The 25,343-nt window shown below is 32.1% G+C and overlaps 1 protein-coding gene across 11 annotated transcripts in view; it reads left to right on the forward strand.

Annotated features, from left to right (window-relative positions):
* Vps13b (vacuolar protein sorting 13 homolog B) overlaps positions 1-25,343 on the forward strand; it is a 734,817-nt gene that overhangs the window by 435,527 nt on the left and 273,947 nt on the right. For all 11 annotated transcript variants that reach the window (XM_048801898.1, XM_048801903.1, XM_048801897.1 and 8 more), the window contains one exon: positions 4,592-4,703. In XM_048801898.1, coding sequence (XP_048657855.1) covers positions 4,592-4,703 — 112 coding nt within the window. The remainder of the gene's footprint in view (positions 1-4,591; positions 4,704-25,343) is intronic.

Here is a 25,343-nt window from a genome sequence, read left to right on the forward strand (position 1 = left end):
TTTTTTTTTTCCCCCCCCCCCCTTTTTGGTGTCAGTTGTGGTGAGGTTTTTATTGTATAATTCCAGGGTTCCAATGCCTAAGTAGTTCCTAATGTCTCCTTAAATAAGACCATATGAGATGAGGGATGTGGATATCTTTAGAATATGTAATCTCTCACATTTTTCTATGTAATTTTAGATAAATCCTTTGCTATATGAATATTTTTGTCATATATACAACATTTAAGTATTGGTACTTTTTATAGTTTGCATACCTATTGAATAAATTTCTAGAAAAAGGATAGATCAAAAGGTACATGCCTTTAAATTGCGAAGAGATATTACATCTTTTCGCCATTATTAATAATAATACCTTTATGTGTATTGAGCCTTTTTTCTAGCATATGTATTGTAAATATCTTCACCTTTTGGTTTATGTCTCTGTGTGTGCATCTCTATGTGTATCTGTACACATATATATGTATTTACACTTATACCTATGTTCATATTTAGCTGAAATGCTATAAATGGTCATGGGCTTGTCCTGAAAATAGAAATATAAAAATGCTTGCCAAATATTGAAAAATTTGTATATTTTATTCATTTTTTGATACTTCATCTCTTTCCATTGCTACTCTTAATTCATATGCACGTATTTCATCCATGAAAATGGAAATGGAAATTTTTTCATTTATGTAAAATTGATAAGCTATTCACTACTTTTAACCATTTCAAATTATAGAAAATTTTTTTTTTTTAGAAAAGGCCCTGTGTGCTGTCATTCATGCTTGTAATCCCAGTGTCTCAGAAGACTGAGGCAGGAGGATGGCAAGTTTGGGGTCAGCCTGAGCAATTTAGTAAGACTCTTAACATAAAAACTAAAAAGGGCTGTGGATGTGTCTCAATGGAAAGGATTGGCCTGGCATGTGTAGGATCCTGGGTTTAACTCCTAATAATGAAAAAAAAAATCTTTTTAAATATACTCTATGTGGAGGATTGGATATTTCCATTTAACACATCTTTAGACTATAATGTAACTGTAGAAGTCTTGAAAGAAGCCGCAGTGCCATTAGAATAAATATCATTAGTTAAATGATTAATAAAATAGAATCAAGAGAATATTCATTTTATTATAGAAATGTTTTGAAAGAAAGTTTGAATAATATTTTTATCAAATTAAAGAAATTGAGAATGTATGTATAAATTGTCATAACATGTGATAGTGTAACTAAACATTACTGCACCATACTTTCCACAGACATTTTATTACAACAATACCACAGAGTAATCTGTGCTTATAGTGATAAATAGCCTGAGCCAGAGATGATTCATAAACTAATTTTTCCCTTAATATGCATAATGTTCACTAGATTGCACATTTATTCAATCTTCTGTCTTAACTGCTAACATGGCACTAACTAATTGAAACTTTTTGTTAATGACTTTCTGTAGAGCTCTCATAATAGTTATGGCTTTGTAAAGCTATGGCATTACACAGTGACAATTTCAAATACTCTTGAAACTTTAGATGTTTTATTATATTTAATATTTATATTAAGAATCTTTAAAAAAAAGTTAAAATCTCCAAACACTTTCATTTCATGTTTGACTTTAAAAAGAGTAGTCATGGGGCTGGGATTGTGGCTCAGTGGTAGAATACTTCCCTAGCATATGTGAGGCACTGGGTTCAATTCTCAGCACTCATATAAATAAATAAAATAAAGGTCCATTTACAACTAAAAAATATTTCTTAAAAAAGAGTACTTGTAAACAATAGTCTTACATTATCTGCAATTGCATGAAACTAAATTTTTTTAAACTTTTTTTTTTTTCAGTTGTAGGTGAACACAATACCTTCATTTTACTTTTATGTGGTACTGAGGATTGAACCCAGTACCTCACATGTGCTAGCCATGTGCTCTATCACTGAGCTACAACCATATCCCCTTTATCTAAACTTTTGATTACTGATGCAAGCTCAGGATTTCATAGTTATTTATATTCTATTTATTTGCTACATACTTTTAAACATCTATGCATCGGCATGCGTACACATACATGTACATACACTCTTGTCTCACAAAAGGATAAAATCTTTTAGATTTAGAACTATTGGTATGTTAATATAAAACTTTTAAATTATGTTTGAAATTTAATTAATGATGAAAATATATTTAACATAATAATAATTTAGAGAAGTAATATTGAAAATCTGATTTCAACCTCAATATTGTTTGCATTATGTGCAATTATTATCAAGATTCTAGATCTACAGGTGTTTCACTTCCAGCTTAAACTTTTTATTTTAGAATAGAGGACTGTGTTTTAGATCTAGTGTGTCTTCTATGGTGATAAGTTTCTCATTAGGCTCAGTTTTTTTAAATACAGTTAAAGAAAGAAGATGTTTATTTTCACACTGAAAATACTTTAAGAGAAAACATTTCCTCATATGGCCCAACTATTAAATGCAAGTGAAATAAACCAAAAAAGGGAAGCTTGTTTGTTTTACTTATTTTCTAGCTATAAAGTAACTGAAAAAATGACTCAAGGCATTGTCTTGAATAAGTACATTTTTAATTTTTGTTTATATATCAATGAAGTGTTTTGATAAGCTGAATATTTTAATAAAATCCTATTTTAATCTTATTTATGAATAATATCTATTGAATGCCTTTATACACGTACACCCATACATAGATGTGTTCCTATGTGTGTGTACATGCAAGTGTGTGTTTGTGTATATATGTGTGTGTGTATAAAATAACTTCATAGTATAATTTACTGAGAACACTTTTGGCTCTAACAGAAACAGAATTTTGTTCTTGGATCTGGCTTTGTATGTAACACCAAGTACGTCATTTTTCTTCCATATGTACCTCATTTACTGCAGTGTTTCTGTTACAATTCAGACTTCATGTGGTAAGTAGTATCTGTAGCCTGGAAGAACAGTTAGCAAGTACATTAATTGCACTTTTGAGGAATGGTCTATTCTCCAGGATTACTATTTATTGATTTAATTGTTGCCTGCTGCTTAATCAGAAGTTTTTACCCACATGGAACTATTTGATAAGCTTGGCATAAAATGCAAGATCTGTGAAATGTAAACAGTATTCACTGTATGAGGACCTATAATCAAGACAGACCGCGAGACATTTGAAAATACTGCAGCTGCATAAGAAGTAGTTTTGTTTGATCTTTCTTTGCATTGGACATTGAAAAATATTATCGTGACTGTAGCATCCACATGCTAATATTTATGATGATAGTTTCATCTCTTTTTCTTCCTTTTGCTATCCTCCCACCTCCTAACCTCTCTACTGTTTTACTTACTTCCATTTCCTTTATTGTCATCTTATTCTGGCTCCTTCTTTTCCTTGCTGAATATCTTTCTTCTTATTTTTTCTGATTTTCTTAATTTCAACTTTCTTTTTTTTGGACTAATTTAAGTCAGACCTTACCAAGTGTACTGCCGAAGCAGCTGGAAATAATCTCCTTGCTTTTGCATTCCTTGGGCACCACAGTTTGGGAAATATGGATTGTATGCTTTTGTAAGGCATGTTCTGTTCAGAATATTCCTGAAGTCTTGCAGTCATTCCTTTTTTATTCTGTTTGCAGCAGTTGATAGTTCCTTCAGAGAAATTATGTTTCAATAAATTTTTGCTTCTAAAACTTAAAATTTATATAACATTAACAAACTTAAATAATGTTTAAACCTACTATAGTGAAGTTGTCTGTTGGAAAATAGTTAAGTTTAATGACTAAGTCCATCAAGAACCCCTATCCATCCCAGATAGTCCTTAGAGAACTCATTGAATCCAGTGAGAAAAGTGTTGAATTTCATGAGATGAGGTGAAATGATATTTTTTATTCAGTACAAAGAATTAGAATTCATGTATCCATTTACTTTTTTATATTTCTGAGATTAGGAGGTTGAAGTTTTAAACAGGTGTGATGTTACTATTTCTCAAACACTTGCACAGTAGAAATCATTAAAATTAAAATAATTTATGCCTAACATAACAAGTTGAAATGTCGTCTCATGTTAAATAACTAGTTGCTCTTTTTCATCTTCAATATTACAGCCATCATAATTCTCTTGGATTTTCTGACTTTTTAGAGTGTAAGGTGCTATACTATATGTGTGTGAGAGTGCATTTCATATTTAATTTTAATTACTAATTGTGTAAATTAAAATGTCTTTGAGCATTTGTTACTTTTTATCTTTTAATAGGTCTTCTTTTAATAGATCTGTAGACAATAATAGAGTGTTAAAAACCTAGGACTCAAAATCTCTTGGGAGAAAGATGGAGTTTTATGAGATTATGATATTAGATAAACCTATGACTTCAGTATTACTTATGTATTATGTATTTAATGTTGGGGTAGAGTTGCTTGTTTTTTCATTGTTATTTCATGTATTTTAATCAAAGTGGGATCTGAAAAAAATAGTTAAGAAAAGCATCAAATATTTTTAGATTCAACATTGTTTTTTACTTTTGCTTTTCTTCGTCTATTGATCTTGCCTTCATGTTTCTGTATTCCATTCCCTCAAACATTTCTCCTTGTGTATAGTTATGCACAGACCCACAGTGTATTTGTCCATCTCTTGCAGTCAATCAAGCAGCAAAGGAAGACACAGTGGTTTTGAAGATTGGTTCTGTTGCCATGGCTCCCCAGGCTGACAATCCCCTTGGCCGATCTGTCCTCAGGAAAGATATTTACCAGTAAGTTTATTCTGCAACAGTTTCTGCAAAGTTCAGTGATCAATAAAACTTGCTAAGTGTAGCCTGCCTGTAGAAATACTTTTCATTCAGGATCTTTTGATATTTAAAACCAGGTTTTTCTGATTTTCTTCAGTTGTGGGTTTTTAAATTCATTCAGACAAATCAAGTATTTCTGTGAAGTGTTGATGAATAACAGAATGTAAGTACCAAGTCATCATAAAACTAAAGAAGTATAGCTTGGAAAATTCTAGCAGACTTCAAATTTGACCAAATCTCTATTCACATAAGAAAACGACGTCCTTTCTAGAACTATTGCACCCTACTATAGTCAAGTTGTATCAAAGTGTAACATTTTCCTAACTTAAATGTAAGCTATTATTTGAAATGTAGTTCTGTGTATGTCATGTGGATCAAAGCTGTACAGTAAAGAAAACTTCTAAGGAGAAATTTCACAGTAAACTCTGTGAAAATGCCATGCTCTGGACTTTGTCACTGAGAATTTGCAAACCACACCAAGCATATATAGACAACTAAACTGGTGAACATATGTAATCAACATGATAAAAATAATATATGATTCGTACTGAAGTTGGCACTGCTGCAGACATAAACAGTTACACATAATACAAAGTGAGAAAAGTCACAGAAATACAGATGAACAAGTATCTTATTCTTCCTGCTGGTCTGTTTTTCAGATGTTGGGTCTGACTTTTTAAAAATGTAAATTCCTACTGTTCTCCAGTAGATGTTCCTAGGAAAAGATTCTAATTTTGTTAATACATGTACCACCTATATGGTAACATTCAGTTTTACTTTAAATTGATAGAAGAATTGTATTTCTAAAGTTTCTCTGATATCGGAGTTGAGAATATTTCCTTTGACTTTTATGTCAGGTCTTTTCCTTGTGCTAATTTTTTCTGTATAGCTTATAATATTCATCTCTTAAATGAGTTTTTATATAGTTATGCTTATATAAAATCTAAGTATGTCAGAACTGAAGGAAACCTTAGGAATTATCTGATCCATCTTCATTAGTATTTTACAGATTAGGAAACTATGTATCCAAAAAATTTGTCTCTAGTCAATTGGTGATAGAGCCATTGTTAACTCCTTTAGAGTTGAAGGAGAGAATTATAGTAGAACATAAATTTGGGGTGCAAATTCTTTAATTGTCTAAGGTTTAGAAATTCTGTCCAGTGTTTTTTGTTTGTTTGTTTGTTTGTTTGTTTCACACTTCAGGCAGGAATAAATTGAGCTCAGAGTCCAGCTTTACTTTTCAGGGGTTTTTTGTTGTTGTTGTTGTTTTGTTTTGTTTTTGTTCCAGGGGTGCTTAACCACTGATCCACATTCCAGCCCTTTTTTGATGTTTTGCGACAAGGTCTCACTAAGTTGCTTAGGGCCTTGCTAGTTGCTGATGCTGGCTTTGAACTTGAGATCCTCCTGTTTCAGCCTCCCTAGCCACTGGAATTACAGATGTGTACCACCACACTCAGCCAGCTTTACTTTTTATGGAAGAAATGTGTTTTATATTAAAAAATCCCATTACTATTAACAAAGTGAAACACTTTCAAGCTCTCACATGAATTTTTATCCTTATTTGTTTGGAATTCAGTCTGTATTTTGTGAGATGATCCCTTTACATTTTCTTTCTGTCTCTCTGACACTTCTTTTCTATTTTCCTACTGGTCTTCCTAAACAGTCCCTTTAATGTTAATGTCTCTCATAACTTCCTTTTATCCCATCTTGCCCATTTCTTCTTGGATGAGTCCTTCTGCTCTCCTGGCTGAGAAGAAATTGAATTCTAAACATGTATACTAACTCTGAAATGCTGCTGTAGCCCCTGGTTAGAAATATATGTTAGAATATCAAACATAAAATTCTGGGTATTGTATGCCATACTCAATAGTTTTCCCTTGAAAGTTCACATTCCAAAGTCTTTTCTAAATAACCAATCTATAGCCCAGTGTGGTGGTACATGCCTATAATGCCAGTGTCTTGGGAGGCTGAGCCACGAGGATCTCAAGTTCAAAGCCAGCCTCAGCAATGTCAAGGCCCTAAGCAACTTATTTATCTCTAAATAAGAGCCAAAATAGGGCTAGGGTGCTTGAGTGCCCAACCCCCCCCCCAAAAAAAAAAAATAACTAAACTATAGAAAGTATTCACATAGGAGTTCATGAAAACATTTCAAGATCTCATTGAAATACTGTATCAACATGAAAAGAGGGTTAGGGCATGATGCCACAGACCTATAATCCTTGTGACTTGGATTAAGACAGGAGAGTCGAAAGGTCGAGGACAGTTTCAACCACTTAACAGGACTCTGTCTCAAAATTAAAAAAAAAAAAAAAGTGGTGTGAGGATGTAGCTTAATTGTAAAGTCTTCCTAGGTTCAATCCCTAGTACAGAAAAAAAAAAAAAGCAAAACTAGAAACCTCATTGGAATGAAGTAATCAGAATAGAAGTATCTCAGATTAAACAGGTGTGCAAACACCAAAAGACCTGCATCCTAGGACTGCTCTTATGATATTTATTAACAGTGAAATCTCGATAGACCGATGTAAAAGTCTGTATATTGTATGAAGTATTCAGAATGGACAGATCCATGAATATAGAAAGTAGATAAATTTGGAGGTCTAGACACTTCTTTAAACTATGACAAAGTGACAGTAATCAAGGTACGTGATACTGGCATAAGGATAGACATTTAGATCAGTGAATAGAATTGGGAGATTAGAAATAAACCATCACACTAATGTTTCTTGGTGTTTTATAAAGGTACCAAGATAATTCACTGGTGAACAATAGTCATTTCAATTAATTGTTCCTGTAGTACTGAATATCACTTTTTATGGAAGAAATGTGTTTTATATTAAAACACCTTCTCCATCATAACCAGAAATTAATTCAGGCATTAGAGATCTTAGATAATACCCAGAAATTAGCTTAGGCATTAGATATAAGAGCCATCATCCTAATGCTTATAGAACAACTAGGAGTAAATGTTTGTTATCTTGATTAGAGAATGGCTTCTTAAACATGACATCCAAAGCAGAAGTCACAAAGGAAAAACTAAAGAAGACTTTATCAAAATTCCAAACTTTTATGTGGCTATTCCATTTTCACTGTCAAGAAAGTAAAAATGTGGGCTGAGGATATGGCTCAAGCGGTAATGTGCTCGCCTGACATGCGTGCGGCCCGGTTCGATCCTCAGCACCACATACAAACAAAGATGTTGTGTCCGCCGAAAACTAAAAAATAAATATTAAAAATTCTCTCTCTCTCTCTCTCTCTTTCTCTCTCTCTCTTAAAAAAAAACATTTATGTTAAAAAAAAGAAAGTAAAAATGTAAAGAATGGGTGAAAATATTTACAAATCATATGTCCGTTAAGAGGCTCCTGTCATAATGAACTCTTAAAACTCACTGATAAAAAAGAAACCAATTTTAAAATGGGCAAAGGATTTGAATAGATGTAGATGAAAATGTAAAAATGACTAATAAGCACATATTAAGATGTTCAACACTACTAGTCATTAGAGAAATGCCAAATCAAAACCACAACAATCAGGTTGGCTGTAATCAAAAAGACAACAAATGTGGAGAAGTTAAAACTATAGGGGATATAAGAAAAACCCATACTGTATTTTTCTACCTTCACACATTCAGGATTATACCCAATACAACCTCTCTTTCTCTCTCTTTTTTTTTTTTTTTGTACTAGGGATTGAACTCAGAGGCATTCAACCACTGAACCACATTCCCAGCTCTATTTTGTATTTTATTTAGACACAGTCTCACTGAGTTGCTAAGCACCTCACCGTTTCTGAGGCTGGCTTTGAACTCGAGATCCTCCTGGCTCAGCCTCCCAAGCCACTGGGATTACAGATGTATGCCACCACGCCCATTTTCAATGCAACATTTATGGCACCAGGTTCCTGTGACATTATGAAAAATGTCTTTGGTATTTGTCCCCATTTCCTGATCCATAACTCCTAAAACCCTTGAAATCTCCAGAGTGATAAAACTACCTTTTGAATATTAGCAAGATGACTGGTGGCTGGGGAACAACTGGTCACAAGAAAGACCCAGGGTATAATCAAAGAGTTGAGATTTTAAGTCTCCCTCCCCTGCCTCCAGGGAAAGGAGAAGGGCTGAAAGTTGAGATTTCATCAATGACCATTGTTGTAATCAATTATGTTTATGTAAGGAAGCCTCAGTAAAATCCTCAAAAGAAAGTGTTTGGGTGAGCTTTTGGATTTCTAAGCACAGGGGTACCTGGAGGGTGGTGATATACCCATATAAGCCCTTCCAATATACTTTGCCCTATGCATCTCTTCCATCTGGCTGTTATCCTTATCCTTTGTGATATCCCTTATAATAAATAGGTAATGTTAAGAAGCTATTTCTTTCAGTTCTATGAGCAGCTTTAGTAAATTAATAAAACCTGAGGAGAACAGGATATAGCAGTACATGAGAAGCACAGATCACAACCTGAGGCTTTTCAATTGGTATCTAAAAAGAGGAGGAATAGTCTTGTGTGATTAATGCTAACCTGTGGGATCTGATGTTATTGCCAAGTAGATACTTTCAGAATTGTGTTAAATTATGCCATAACATGACTTAACCTTGGAATCATTGTGCAAAGTGAAAAATGATTTAAAAAACCACTTAGAGTCCATTTAGATGAAATGTCCAGAGTAAATAAATCCATAGAAACTGAAAGTAGGATCGCACTTTCTAGAAGTTGAAAGGGAGAGGAAAGTGACTACTAATGGGCATCGGATTTCTTTTGGGGGTGAGGAAGATGTTCTGGAATTAGATATTAGTAATATAATGAGCTGTGCATAGCAAGAGCACAGTGAGAATATACGAAATCCACCTTAAATGGTTCAATTTTGTGGGATATCAATTATGTCTCAATAAAGCTCATTTTAGAAAAATGTCATAGATTGATATCATCAAGTGGTCCAATGGCATTAATTGCAGAGGGGAATTTCGCTTCCTAGACAGGTGAAGGTGGAGTGTTCTTTTCAACTCTCCTAGTATTTGACTCTCTGTGTATACGTAGAGGGATTCTGTTGCGGAAGGAGAAACCAGAGGGCATTTATCAATCATGTGGGCAAGAGTAACAATTTGTATCATGAAGAGGTTCCGACATACAGTGAGTCCTTCACAGTATATTTTCTGGGAGGGTGTGCTGGCAAAAAGAAATGGAATCTCTCTAAGTTTTATATTCCTTAAAGAGAAAGCCACACTCAAGACATACTGTCCGGTACAGTATCCACTAGCCATTTGGGGCTATTCTGCCTTTAAAATGTGGCTAGTCAAAATTAAGGTGTTTTATAAGCATAAAATATACAGCAAAATTTGAAAATGTATGAAGAAAAACTAAAATACCTCAATATTCTATATATTCACTGTTAATTGCAATAATAGTATTATAGGTATATTGAGTGAAATACTCTGTAACAACTTTTTGCATTTAAATTTTTTTTCTCTGTTGGCATTTGAAAATTTTGATTTTATAGATTACTCACATTTGCGCTTTGTTTTATATTTCCATTGAATGGGGCCACAATATAGGAAGACGCCTACATAAACACTAGCTAAGTCTTGTCCTTGAGATATTTGAAATCAACCTGAATTGAATACACCTAAAGTTGACAATCCAGCTCAGTTCCTGATTGGATAAAATCTATCCACTCTTTATCTAATCTGCTTGGCAGGAAAGGTATGCCTTCTGTGGGTGGTAATGGGACAAATAATGATGACTTTAGTGTCCTTAATGTTTCTTGGAGGGGGGGAGTGTACCATGGATTGAACTCAGAGGAAGTTAACCATTAAGCCACATCCCCGGCTCTATTTTGTGTTTTATTTAGAGATGGGGTCTTTCTGAGTTGCTTATCGCCTGGCTTTTGCTGAGGCTTGCTTTGAACTCGAGATCCTCTTGCCTCAGCCTCCCGGGTTGCTGAGATTACAAGTGTACACCACTGCACCCAGCTCTTAATGTTTTTTTTTTTTAATAAATGGGATTTGATATATGTTTTTTAAAATTGTAAGATATCCAAGAAGCAGGAAAAATGATTCATTATCAGGAAACAAATTAGCTAAAGAAAAAGACCAGTTGGTGACTTAGAAATTGGAATTAGTAGACAGGCATTTGAAATAATTGGTAGCATTATTTTAAAGAAAAAATGTCAAAAATAGAGGATTTTAGAAATAGAAATTCTATCTTCTAAATATCCTAAAACTAAAAAAACATTCAGTATCTGAAATGTAAGGACTCACTGGGGAGGCTTAACTGCAGATGGACAAGGCAGAAGATAAAAGGAGTCAACTTGGAGATAGATGAATATAAATTATCCAAACTGAAGCATCCACACACAAAAGAGATTTTAATTAATGTTTCTTGTTATTTACTGAATATCTGCTTGCAGAAATAAATGACGAGGTCATCAACAGGTACTAAAGATACACATTTTTTGAAGAGAGGTTATATTTTTTTTAAAAAGTCGCAGTTCAGAAGAATAAATGACATTCAACACTAAAATAGACTTGTTAGGGATATTTTTGCTACTTGAGTTAACTGAATGTGTGATATGAAATTCGTTTTATTATTGAGAAGTGATTTCCTCATCAAATAGTAAATCCTCAGAGAGTTTGAGCACAGAAGGAATATGATCCAGTTTGTATTTAGGCAGATTACTCAAGCTGACATGTGAAGAATAATAGGCTGGGGCAATGAAGGGCAGGGGTTTGTGCTAGTGCAATAATCCTTGCCGAAGACTATGACAGCTTGGCCCAGGGTGGTGACTGTGGAGATGATGAGAAATGGTCAGATTCTGGAGATAGTTTAGTGATAGAGCCAAGAGAATTTGTAGATGAAACACACATGGAGTTTAAGACAAAGAAGGGTAATTCACTTGTGTGACTTAAACAACTGGAATGACAAAATTAACTGAGGGAAGGAAAATTGTAGGAGGATTTGGTTTGGGGATTGGGCAAGTGGAAATCAGGAGTTTATTTGTGAAAATGACTATATCAGGAGGTAGTGAGCTCTCTATTTTTGAGGCACCAGATGCTTATCAATCACTTAGAAAGCCTAAAGGGGGTTATGATTTCTGTTGGATAAAATCAGTGCTTCTTAAAAAATGCATTTTTAATTAATGCCAAACAATTTTTTAATAATAAATGTGGAACATTCCATAATAAAAATTGAGTTTCCTACATTCTAGGCTTTCTCACTCCTGAACAAGTTTACCCTTTAGTGAATTCCTTTTAACGTCATAGTTTCCACACATTTCCATTTGATAGTGGTTGTTTACTTTGGAATCCATGACTGAAGAAATGTAAAATAATAAAATACTTTTATTAGCTTACTAATACCTTATGTTCATGTGTACATTATTACTCTAAAAAAAAATCTGATCGATCCACTAGAAAACAACAAGACATATGTGACATGTTATTTATTTAGTCTTCATGCAATGTTTAGTCCAGGTGTATGTTGTTTTCGGCTCTTCCCCTAGTCTACTAATCTACCTAGTTTACAATTGCCAGCTTCTGGACGTGATCATCTGTATCCTTTTAATTCAAACTGAGATTCTCTTATTCTGTGATATGTTCATTTATTTCTTCACTTACACCATAATTATTTAGACAGTCTGGCCTGATAGTTTTCCTTTTATTTTTTATTCAACTGTTTCTCCTGAGAAATTGTTCAATTTCTTACCTCAAGCAAAAAGAGAAAGATGGAAAAAGACTATACTGGCAGATTTTCCAAAATTACCTATGCTAAAAGTGTTCTTTCTTAGGCTAATTTAAGGAAATTAATAGAGATTATGAACAAGAAAGATTAAAGTGCTTAAGTATGTTTGTACTTGAAGCATATTAAAAATTTAATAAATTTGGTTATGGTTCATCTCATCTAAATGATTTACATATAATTTTTAGACAGTTTACATTATATAGTATCCAGTATATTATCATCTCTAGCTCTAGTATTAATCATTGTTTCAGTTGAATAGTAGAAACATATTTCAGTGGAAGCTTTAAGCCATTTTATGCTGTAACTGTTACAGGAAAATTACACTGGATTTATAATATTTATACTACCTATGCCCTTTTTTTTTTCCAGTATTGGGAATTGAACCCAGGGGTGCTCTACCTCTGAGCCACATCCCCAGATCTTTTCTTTAGTTGTAGATGGACACAATATCTTTATTTGGTTTATTTATGTTTATGTGGTTCTGGCAATCGAACCCAGTGCCTCACACATGCAAGGCAAGTGCTCTACCACTGAACTACAACCCAGCCCCTCCCCAGAACTTTTTTATTTTGAAACAGGGGCTCCTTAAGTTGCCAGTCTGGCCTCAAATTTGCAATCCTCCTGCCCCAGTCTCTCGGATTCACGAAAAGTACAGGCATGTGTCACTGCTCCCAGCTTCCTGTCTTTTTTTTTCCTGAAAACCTCATTGCCTAGAAGTTGAAATTATTCTAGCTAATGTATACTTTGTTACAAGTTGAATTGCAAAACCCAAGTGATTCACAATTCAACATTACTGTATGAATTCAAATATTTTAGGAGTTTGAACTTTAAAGTACCCTTCTGAAACATTATTTGATTATTTCAACTCTATATTCAACACCTGTCATAGTGCTTAATTTTTAACAACAGAAAATCCCTGTCTTTTAACTCAACAGGCACCTTTCTCCCTGATCTGACCTCATCCTGTACTTCAAATCTTACCATTTCCTTAAAGTGGTAAATATTTTGTTTAAATAAGTTAAATATTTTGTTTAGCTCAGGTATACTCCTTTTTGTGACTCTAGTTTATGTATACATTTTCAACTTTCCTGAAGTATAGCTTTCTTCCAGTTCAACTTTTCAGGACTTTTTGTTTTGACAAACCTTACATTGACGGAGTTATAGGTCTTAAAATGTTTTTTTCTTTAGAGTTCGACATTTTGTTTATTTTGTTTTGTTGCACTGTGGATTGAATCCAGGGGTATTTTACCACTGAGCTATATCCTAGCCTTTTTTAATTTTTTATTTTGGGATAAGGTCTCACTAAGTTGACAAGGTTGGCCTTGAACTTTCTATACTCTTGCCACCATGGCTAACTAACAGTATTTGTACTTTAAAAAAAAAAATTCTTAAGAATCACATCTGTCCTTGAGTGCCTTATTTAAACCTTATTTCCTTTGGTAAAATCCTTTATAGTCATTTTACTTAGAAGTAGTGTCCCTTTCAGCCTGGTGTGGTGGCACGTTCCTATAATGTTCATATTCCTTAGTCCTTGGAAGCACTTAAACATATAAACCATTTTAAAAGGATTTTTATCAGAATATGCTTAATATAGCATTAAATCATCATCATCAACAACAAAAACAGCTCCCTAGCTAATGATTTTGTCATCAAGGTTTTTTTCATGTTTTTTTATGTGCTTTGCAGTGAATCATGATATAAATATTAACATAGATTTATCTGATTAATAAAGTCAGTGTATTTTTTGTTCTTATTTCATTAGAGATATTTTTAAATCATTATAAAACAAATATTTATGAATCTCTTCTCTTTTCCTTAGCATAGATTGCTTATTATTCTATTTGTATCTCAAAATAACAAAAGGAGATACATTAACTCTTAATTTTGTTAATTTATTTCCTCATAGTCCTTGAGTATTTATATCCACAAATTAGCTTTATAATTTATATTGAAGATAATGTTAACTTTAATATTTAATTTTTATTATTTGTTCACATGTATTTTTCATATTCCAAAATTATATTAAAGTTGAATGAATATATTATGAATGTTTCTAATAACTCCTCTATATAATTAAGAACTATCAAGTTCAAGCTACATATCTGAAAATAACTGTTAAAGAATTAGATAAATGTGGAAAACATTTAAGATTAGACATTTACTCCCTACATCATTGCACTTTCATGTTGTTTAGAAGTTCACAAAAGGTTTTAATACACACTCTAGTAAATTTTAAAAATAAACTAGTGATTATAAAAAATATTATGGGGAATGATATGAAATTATTTATTAAAAAATTGTAAATACTAAAACCTGTTTTCCTTTTGTAGTATTTTTTAATTAGAAGCTTCTTAACTTTCATCTTTTACTTAAGAAAGCTATATCTTTCTTGTAATTGGACATTTGCAAACTCCTGTGTGCAGTTTTTTGTTCATGCCATAAATATTTGTGGGTCTTCTGATGTCCCTTCTGGGATTTTAATCTGTGACTAATTTATTCCATAGCTCTTTAAAAATTTGTCAATCATTAGATTTTTCATTCATTTCTTTTTTGCAGACATTTCCTAATCCTTTTTATTGTGTTCAGTACTTAATAGACTTGTATCTGGTATTGGGTTTCAGTTTTCTCCCTTAGACAGTTTCATTCTCTTAAAAAATTTCTACATACATTATATGAAAAACCCTTGGTGATTTTGGCAACCTTATTAAAAATATCTTTCATAAGTGAGGCTTCCAAAAGGTGTACCCTATTCTGTGGCAGTTTAATCCTTGCATTTCACTTTTAAAGTGTTATAAAAGGTTGTGAAATAACAAATTCACTTCTCACCCTTAGAAGACTTTCTATGGTAGAATTCTTCCAGAAATACATACAGAATTTGTTTTCCAGCTGCTTATTGCTTTTTTTATGAACAATTTTGCAACAGGGGTTGTCCTCTCTCTTTCTCTCTGTGAACTTCATGTGACACCACCAATCAAAGAATGAGTGGAAAAACAGGTCTTTTGAGAAACAAACTTGTAACTTTCATTGCAAAAATTTACTTCATGACCTGTAACATAAATATTTAAAGCAAATTTTAAAAATACATGTTTCCTAAATGGAAGCTTTACTATTTTATCAAAGTTAGCAAAGGTTTTTTTTTAATAAACTACTGTAAAATATGACTTTATTTACTTTGGGGTATACTCAATTTACTGAGAATTTAAAAAACATGCTTTACTGAAAATCTGGAATCAACTATTTTGTTCAAGGTGATATAATTAATACATTTTGATGAACCATGAAGCAATCCAGGATACATTTGTGGGAGTTGTTTGATTCACATCTTCATTTCTTCTGTTGTATATAATCTAAGCAAATTTTATAATGCTCAATCTGAAGCTTCAAAGGTTTAATGTTCTCAGTATTAAGTAACATTAGATTGATAAGACCAGTGAAATTCATGATTAAGATTAACTTGGGCTGGGGTTGTGGCTCAGTGGTATAGCACTTGCCTATCACATGCGTTGGCACTAGGTTTGATCCTTAGCACCACATATAAATAAAAATAAAAAGGTATTGTGTCTAGGGGCTAGGGTTGTGGCTCAGTGGTTGTGTGCTTACCTGGTGTTGCAAGGTGCTGGGTTCGATCCTCAGCACCACATAAAAATAAATAAATAAAATAAAGGTATGGTGTCCAACTACAACTAAAAAAAAATTTTAAAAAGATTTAAGTCAATTTTATTGCACATATACTTCAGTATTTGAGAATTGAATCACAATAGAAATTCATAGTCAAGAGGATTCTTTCATAGATTAATATAACACCATTAACAATAATGTATGTATAATTCAACAAATTTATGTTTACTTAGAAACAAGAAAAGCGTTTTTTCTGGAAGTGTTAATAATAATCTTTCTTTATTCCTGATGAATGTAGCTCAAGTTATGACTCTTTTTTGTTTTGTTTTTATGGTTTCTCCTAAAATCTGGCTTATCATCTACTTTAACACTGAGCTGTAGTTTCCAGATACAAGGTTAAGATTAAATTCTACAAATCCCAACAAAATTGTGTTCTACTCCCTTCTCCCAACCTTGAATTTCTTCCTGATACTCTATATGTAAAAAATGTTCTCAAAATAACCATTGTGTTGGCTTTTGGCAAGGTATATTTCATATCTAGTAATGTTGTGATCCTAATCCTATAATACTTAGTGCTAGTTTTAAATAACCCCCTTTTAGCAAGTCACAGAGATTGGAGGAGTAGGTATTTAGCATAGCTTGCCTAAAAGCTTTGTTTGAAAATGGTATTGGCATAGTTTTAGTCTTTGTAATATTCCTCAACTGATCTACTTGTAGGCTTTGGATTTACACTTGGCCGTCACCAAACTAACTGTGTCTTTTGTGGCTTCCTGTAGCAGGATGTAAGTTTCCTTGAATATGGTTCTGTTTGCTGCCAAAAGCTACCTCAATAACAGTGTTGAAAATGACTATAAGTTCTACTGTCATAAATTGTGGAATGTTTTAAAAATGTATTTTACCCTTTTTATTAATTTTTTATGCTTTCCTCTAGACATTCATATTGTAAAGAAGCTAGAGAATGATAGAATGTTTGGGTTCACATCAGTTTTTTATAGAAAATCTTTTACTTTTTACAAATACATTTGGGCTCTATAAAGTACAGTGGACATGTAATATCTTAATGTGTCAATTCCTAATTATCATATGAATTTATTATCTAAAGACAAACTCTAGATAGGGTAGATGGGTGGGAGGGGAAGGGAGGGTGCATGGGATTAGAAATGATGATGGAATGTGATGGACATTATTATCGAAAGTAAATGTATGAAGACTTGAATTGCTGTGAATATACAACCAGAGATATGAAAAATGTGCTCTATATGTGTAATAAGAATTGTAATGCATTCTGCTGTCATATATAAATTTTTAAAAATTAATTAAAAAACATTTAGGCATAAAGACAAGTGAGAGGAAGGCATAGTTTATCTTTAAAATACATCTTAAAAGATAAGAAATTAAAAATTTTTAAATTTTTCAGAGTATCTGGAGTATAGTTATTGTTTACTATAACTGGTGACATATAAAACAACTCTTTAAAAAATACTAAAACATTGTGCTGCTCTCTGAGTGTCTGATGTAAAAGAGGAAATCCATTTCCCCCACTAATAATAATAATTGAATATTATATCTAAAGAGTACCTTGTATGTTTATGCCTATAGTTATTCATATAGTGTAAGTTACTAATCACCCTAAAAGGATTAAATAGAATGTATGCATAGATGATGAGTGGGTGGATAGAACAATCGATATTTATATTTATTTGTTTTATTTGAATTCTAAATTTCTTAAAGATCAAATAGAGAATTTGTAAATGTAAGGTACAGGGTAAGATTTGGTAGTTCCATTTTGAGAAAGTTCCAATTTACTCTTTTTTGACTAGTATCCATTTTCATCTAAATACCTCTTATCCCCACCACCAGTATAGTAACTAATTAGAAAGAAATTTATAAAGCAAGCATCTATACATACATTTAATATATATGATTAATAATAAATTACCTATATACATTATATAAAAGTATCTGCTAACAACTAGTAAAGTAAAATGCTGCTACTAAAAATATTGTAGTTTTTGCATGGAAGCAGTTAATTATTTTCTAAAACCCTATGTTAAACAGTAGCTCCTAAACACACCTACTTAACTTAATCTCACATTTTATTCTGTGCCCACAGAGGTTACCATCCTACAATAAACACTACAATTTACCTGTTTTACACTCTGTAAAGACTTACCTGCTTTACACACTGTAAAAAATCTGTTTGGAGACCTTGTATCATTTGTGTTGAAGACAGGCAGTTCCTTAATCTGAAACACTTTTCTTACCCCATAATTTCTCACTTTGATCTTGAAGCAAAAACAGATACCAGAAGAGTATCCCACATTCACAGAGGTGATGAAAAATAGGACTCTGATTGTAAAAATATTTCAGTATTGTCAGCAAATTTTTTTCTGGCTTGCACTTTTTTCATTTTGTTTCCTTTTTTTTAGTTATATATATATAGGAAAATATATTAGTCATTTGTATATAGTTTGATGAATTTATACATATGTATGCAGCCACATTATCACAACCTAGAAACACAGAAACCTTCATACCTATCCCAGCCAGTAGTATGCCAAAGATAACTACTATTCTGACTTTTGCAAGGATAGGTAAAATTTTATGTAACTAAATGTCAATATCAATTTTTTAGGTTGTGAAAACTTGTTTTCTTTAAACTTTACTTGATCATACCTTATTACTATCAATTTTTATTCACTACTCATGGTATTTTTTCATGTAAATCTCTGAATGTGATATGAGGAGGATAAAAACCTCCATTCATTAAATTTTAGAGTAAACCTTAATAAATTGGGTTATATCATGAACTTTTAAACCAGTTTCTATTCATTTTATTTATTGCCACATTTACTCAGGGGAAACGTTATCTACATATGTATGTAGTATTGGTATATTATAGAATACATAGCTTCTCTGAAGGAACCCATGATTTGTACTCTAGTATTCTATTTTCCTGTCATTGAATTGACTGTCATCCAGGTATGGGTTTGATAAACTGACACAACAGTGAAAAGAATCTCTGTCCCATGTCAGCTTATCAAACACACAATGGACCACTTGTCTTTTTCATTCCTACTCATTTAAGTTCTGTATAGCATTCACGAAGCTTGTGTTCAGTGAAACACAACCTCAGTATTTCCAGGTGATTTTAAAGAACACCTGATAAAACTGAGGTATAGTACCACTAAACTTGAAGAATTTTCCAAAAGCTAGCAAAAGAATTGACATGCATTAGGGTACAAAACTGTAGTGTCATTTGTTCAGTTAGGTAACAAAAGAGATATTAATGAAATATACAGCAATATTGTGTCTTTCTGGTAAATAGTGTCAAATTATGCTATTAATTTAGGCATGCTGTAAAATTAAACAGTAAAATCAAATGTCTTAAATTTTTATCATAGCTCATATTATAACAAGTATTCCCCTGGAAAAGTTATTCTTTTATCTGAATCTGTTTTTCTAACTTAATTCATTTATTTTATTTGAATATGAGTTCTCAAAAACTTAGCAGCATTTTTTTGAACAGTGCACCAGAATCGCATCCAGGTTAAAATATGATTATGTGTGGAAGAGATTTTAAAATATTTATTCTAGTGCCATAAGCTTGTGCAAGAGAAAAGCTGATTTATAAGGTGACATAGGTTAAAATATGTTAACAATACTGCTTAACTGCATTTGAATTTATCTATAATAAAATAGTTCAATCTATAACATTATTGGTGAATTTACCTGATATTTTATCATACACAATGTGAAAACCTATTTTTCCAGATTCATGTTCTATACTTTTTTGATCCTTTGAAGAAGAAATTACATTATGCAGTTACAGTACCTCATCAGTGGGGCTCCACTTCAGTGCTGCAAATGGAAATGTAGTACAGTAGTGCCGAACAGAAGTTGCTCTCCTTTTTAGAGAAGATTGCATTATCTGAGAGCTTTCTTAACAAGGGACTACTTTTAAATGTGTCTGGTCACCTCAAAGGATATGTAGAACATTTCCTGCCAGTAGGATTAGAGGAAGGAAGCACCAAGCCCAAGTGTTTGATGTGTGATGTACTGTAATTCTTTTCATGTGTTTGGTGGCTTTTATATGATGATCAGTGTTCTGCTACCAATTGTGACCCTGGTGTGGTCCAGGTTATTAAAGTACAACCTTCCTTAATGTGTAAGGTTATTAACTATACCTAGCAGCATTATTGTAATTAAGGTTACTGTTTTCTTTTGAATAACCACCTCTCATTTTCATTAAAATATTTATTTCTCAAAATTGGGTAATCATCCTAGTAACTGTGATTCTCATGAAAGAGATGATTCAATGTTAGGGACTGCCAATACTAACATTACTGGAGACACATGCTCTTTAGGTTTCCTCACTTTACCATGCAGACCTGGTTTTTTAATCAGCATTTTTCTCCCCACAGTCTCCTATGAGCATATTATGTTCAAGATGGAAACTAGGTTTACAGTGTGGTTGTCCTGGGTGTGAATCTTACATGTAATAAGCATCAACTAATCTCTAGTAGCAATATTATATTCCTTCAATGAAACACGGTTTGATAATTACACATGCTCTGTTATATTCTCAGATCACATATTCAGAAGCAGTAAATTGCTAAACTGTTATGAACTTAAACTTTTTTAAACATATGAACAACAATGGCTGATTGTATATAATAGCAAATACTTGATTACAATCTAACTACTCAGCTATAAAGGATTGTTTAATATAATAATGGAATATCTGTGAAAAAATTCTAAGCAGTCGTCTTTAAGGATGATATGTGTGCTGATTTATTGGAATGAAATAACATTTAGGTATTTGGTAAGTGAATAAAATGGTTTTAAAAACTGTGTGTATAGTATGATCTCATCTATTCACATATTTCTATGAGAATGGAAAATAGACTTAATGGTTTCACACCAAATTATCAAAGGTAGTTTCCTATGATAATACATCTGTGAGCATTTGTTTTTCTTTTTCATTTATGGATATTTTCTAATTTTTAAAAGACTCATTTTAATCTTTTTTAAAAGTAAAAAGAAATGATAGTTTTATATCTATTGCATCTTTAAGACTTTAGCTATTATTTAAGTTTTTAAAATATTATTCAGTTAAAATATGTGAAAATAGATCCTTTATTCTTTCCTACTTATTTTTTCTTAACCCTCTGTATTTGCTTTAGGAACATTTAAACTTTACTTTTTGTATGATGTCATTAGCTCATCCATTAGTTGTTTACAGTTTGGTAATTCTAAAGGAGTATGTGCTCTAACCTGAGGTAGGTAGGTGTGTGTGTGTGTGTGTGTGTGTGTGTGTTAATTTTTGTTATTTGAAGAACCAGTTTTATCTTTTCCTTGCATGTGAGTGTGGAGATGTTTTTGGAATTTGTATTTTGTCTTCCTTTCAGTACCAGTGCTGAATATATCATTACTATAATAATTTGGATAAGACTGCAGGCATGCACCAACTGCCAAAAGTTTCTACCTACAAGAAAATAAGTTGTCATTCTTCCATACATAATGAACATGCTTTATTATGTCATTTGTTTATAACTTTCAAATAACTTACGAGTGCTCACTATTTGCAAAGTGTTTGCTGGATGGAAAGCTACATGGATAAATATATTAATACTCTTTACCTTGATAGAACATAGCTTAATTATCTTTATCATTGAATGATTTTTTAAACATAATTTAACTAGGCAAAGAAATATATGGCATATTTAAATTATAAACAAATTCTTTAGATTTTTTTCTAGTTTTTTTTTTTAATGATCGTCATTTATAATTTATTGCATTTTGGAACTTTATATACAAATTGTGAAAAATTGATATGAGAGATATGAAAAATTGTGCTGTATATGTGTAATAAGAATTGTAATGCAAAAAAAAAAATTCTACATGGTACACCACTCCAAAGGTCTTTAGATTTTTTAATAACTTTTGTATACTAATGTAGCATCTGCATTATTTTATTTCAAAGGAAGATATTTACCAGTTTTGTATGTTAATTTATTGTCACCATGGTTTTATGAATTTTTCAGACCATAGTTAATGATATTAATGTATTTTTTTAAGTTTTTAAAATTTTTTTTTAGATATTGATGGACCTTTATTTTATTCATTTATTTATGTGGTGCTGAGAATCGAACCCAGTGTCTCACACATGCTAGAAAAGTGCTCTACCACTAAGCCACAACCCCAGCTCCTGATATTAATATTTAAGATCCAAATGATCATGATTTTATTCTAAGCTTAATATATTCAAAATGAAAATTTTAAAAACAGAATCAGGGTGAGGGGTTATTCATGGTGGAACACTTGCCTTGCTTGTGTGAGGCCCTTATTTCAATCCCCAGCACAACAAAAAAGAAAAGAAAAAAAAAAAACAGCTGAGATTTTTCACATTAAATTTTAAACAGTTTCGTGACCCTTATTTCTTTGTTTAGGTTTTGGTGCTGGGGTTTGTACCTACAGCCTTGCACATGCCAGTCACATACTCCACTTCTGAACTGCACTTATGCCCATCAACTGACCTTTTAAAAAAATAGATCACGACACTTCTCAGAAGAATAAATACAATTGATCAACAAATATATGAAAAAATGTTCAACATCTCTAGTATTAGCGAAATGCAAGTCAAAACTACTCTAAAATTTCATCTCACTCCAGTCAGAATGGCAGTTATCAAGAATACAAGCAACAATAAATGTTAGCTTGGATGTGGGGAAAAAGGCACACTCATACATTGCTGGTGGGACTGCAAATTGGTGCAACCAATCTGGAAAGCAGTATGGAGATTCCTTAGAAAACCTAGAATTAGACCCACTATCCCACTCGTTGGTCTATACCCTAAAGACTTAAAAACAGCATACTACAGTAACACAACCACTTCAATGTTTGTAGTAGCAGAATTCATAATTGCTAAACTGTGGAAGCAACCTAGATGCCCTTCAATAGATGAATGGATAAAGAAACTGTGGTACATATCCACAATGGAATATTACTCAGTATTAAAAGAGAATAAAATTGTGGCATTTGTAGGTAAATGGATGGAGTTGGAGAATATCATGCTAAGTGAAGTAAGCCAATATCAAACAGAAGTTGAAACAACAGAAGTCGAATGTTTTCTTTGATAAGTGGATGCTAATCCATATGGGGACGGGAGGTGCATGGGATAAGTGAACTAACTTTGGATAAGGCAAAGGGGAGAGTGAGAAGGGGCAAAGGGTACCCCTTGATTTTACTGTTCATTTCAAAGTTGCTCTTGCACTTACTTCTTGATTTTTGCCTTTTCTAATTCATTCATTTTTCCTTTGTGACATGTCTGCCTTCCTTAGGTTTACCTAATTTCTTTTTTTCTATTTCCATTACTTTTTTACTTCATTTAGTTTTATTGTTTCTTAATAATAAAAGAAAAATTATGTCTACAAAAATAAACTAGATTCAATAATTTTCTGAAATTTCTTCTGGATTATTTTGCAACATAGAAGTACAACATGTATAAATGAAAATGTGGTAATATTGAATAAGATTATGTATATTTTAATATGAATAATTTTATTAGTACAAAGTATGAATAACAGTCTCAGTATTTAGCAAAGGAAGTATTGATACATAATCGAACAAAAATGATACAATGAATAAATACTGTTAGAGAAATCACTGATAGAAAATATATCTACAGTAAGTACAGCAATCCACTCTCTCTTTGGAACTATATTTTTCTTCTTTGAGGCACCCTAAAACAGAAAAGGACATCTTTATTTCTATAAACAGTTACTTTTTAAGGATTATTTTACACTTCTAGTGAAAAGAAATGAGAATTAAAATTCATCACCTGCTAAATTTGGGAGTCTTTTTAAAAGTAGCATCTCTTTAACTCAGTTTGATCTTATTGTTTTTCAGTTAATTAACCTTAGTTCAGTTCATTAACCTTAGTTCATTTTGAATGTTTTTGTGCCCCCACACACAATAATTGTGAACAATATCCTTTTTTACCACTTTCATGTCCAAAGTTTAGTGATAAAATATCTCTACTTTTTTTTTTTTTTGCCACTTTTGTGTCGTTTTCTGAACTAAGTTTTTGAATTGGAAGAATATGTAGGTAAAATAACATACCATGTTATATAACTTAGATTCTTTCATATTCCTTTGGAGAAATACAAAAGCTTTTATTTTTGTATTTCTTTTGTAATGCAAATTTAAAAATTATCTAATTGTTCTCTGGAGTTTTACTGTAGTTTGGAGTCCCTATTTTAAAAAATTGAATTTTAATATTTTAACTGTTTGTCTTTGCTGGTCAGTATTTTCTGTTACAGGGCTGTTTTTTCTAAAATGTAGGGTCATTGTATAGAAACACAAATACTACAGATTAAATATTTATTATATTCTTTTTATAAAAACTTCCAAGTTTATGCTGTTTTATGGCTTATATGTTGCTTCAGATATCCTTACAACTTTTATGTTTTAATTATACCTTAGAAAAACTCCAAGGCTAATGTATTTATAAACTTAACTATGTAGTAGAATTACTTATTTGATTTTTAAAATTACACAAGAATATTTTTCTCAGGTATCAATTAAATCTTATGTAAAAATTTATTAACAGAATAGATAGTATAACTTAGTTTGTTCAAATAGTTCATATTTCGATCACTGAAATCAATACCATGTAGCTTATGGTATGGTACTGAATCTGTTCTTTGGATATACTCTTACCAATAAGGATATTACATTTATTATTGTCATATTTTCATAATTCTTGCCATGTTAAGACATAATGGTTAAAGTAAATTAAAAAAGGTTTTCATTCTTTAGGGAATAGTGAGGAGAAATTGTATTCTGATTTTCCCTGAAGAAAAAGATATATCTTCATATTAGGATTGGAATAATAATGTTTCACTTCCTGAGTACATGGTGATTTATTTTCACCTTCATTAATTCCTGGATGCATGGATAGGACATTTTATCTGAAGTTCTTATCTATATTAGTATATGATGTTAAACTTCCAATTTTAAATTTGATTATTGCTGGAAATCTGAATACTGTTCAATCCCAAATTCATTGGAGGCTTTTTTTGGGAGGATACCGAGATTGAACTCCGGGGCAGTCAATCACTGAGCCACATCCCCAGCCCTCTTTTGTATTATTTTTAGAGACAGGGTCTCACTGAGTTGCTTAGCACCTCACTGTTGCTGAGGCTGGCTTTGAACTTGCAATCTGCCTGCCTCAGCCTCCCAAGATGCTGTG

This window comes from Marmota marmota, unplaced genomic scaffold (genome assembly GCF_001458135.2).
Source record: "Marmota marmota marmota unplaced genomic scaffold, marMar, whole genome shotgun sequence".
Lineage (NCBI taxonomy): Eukaryota > Metazoa > Chordata > Mammalia > Rodentia > Sciuridae > Marmota > Marmota marmota.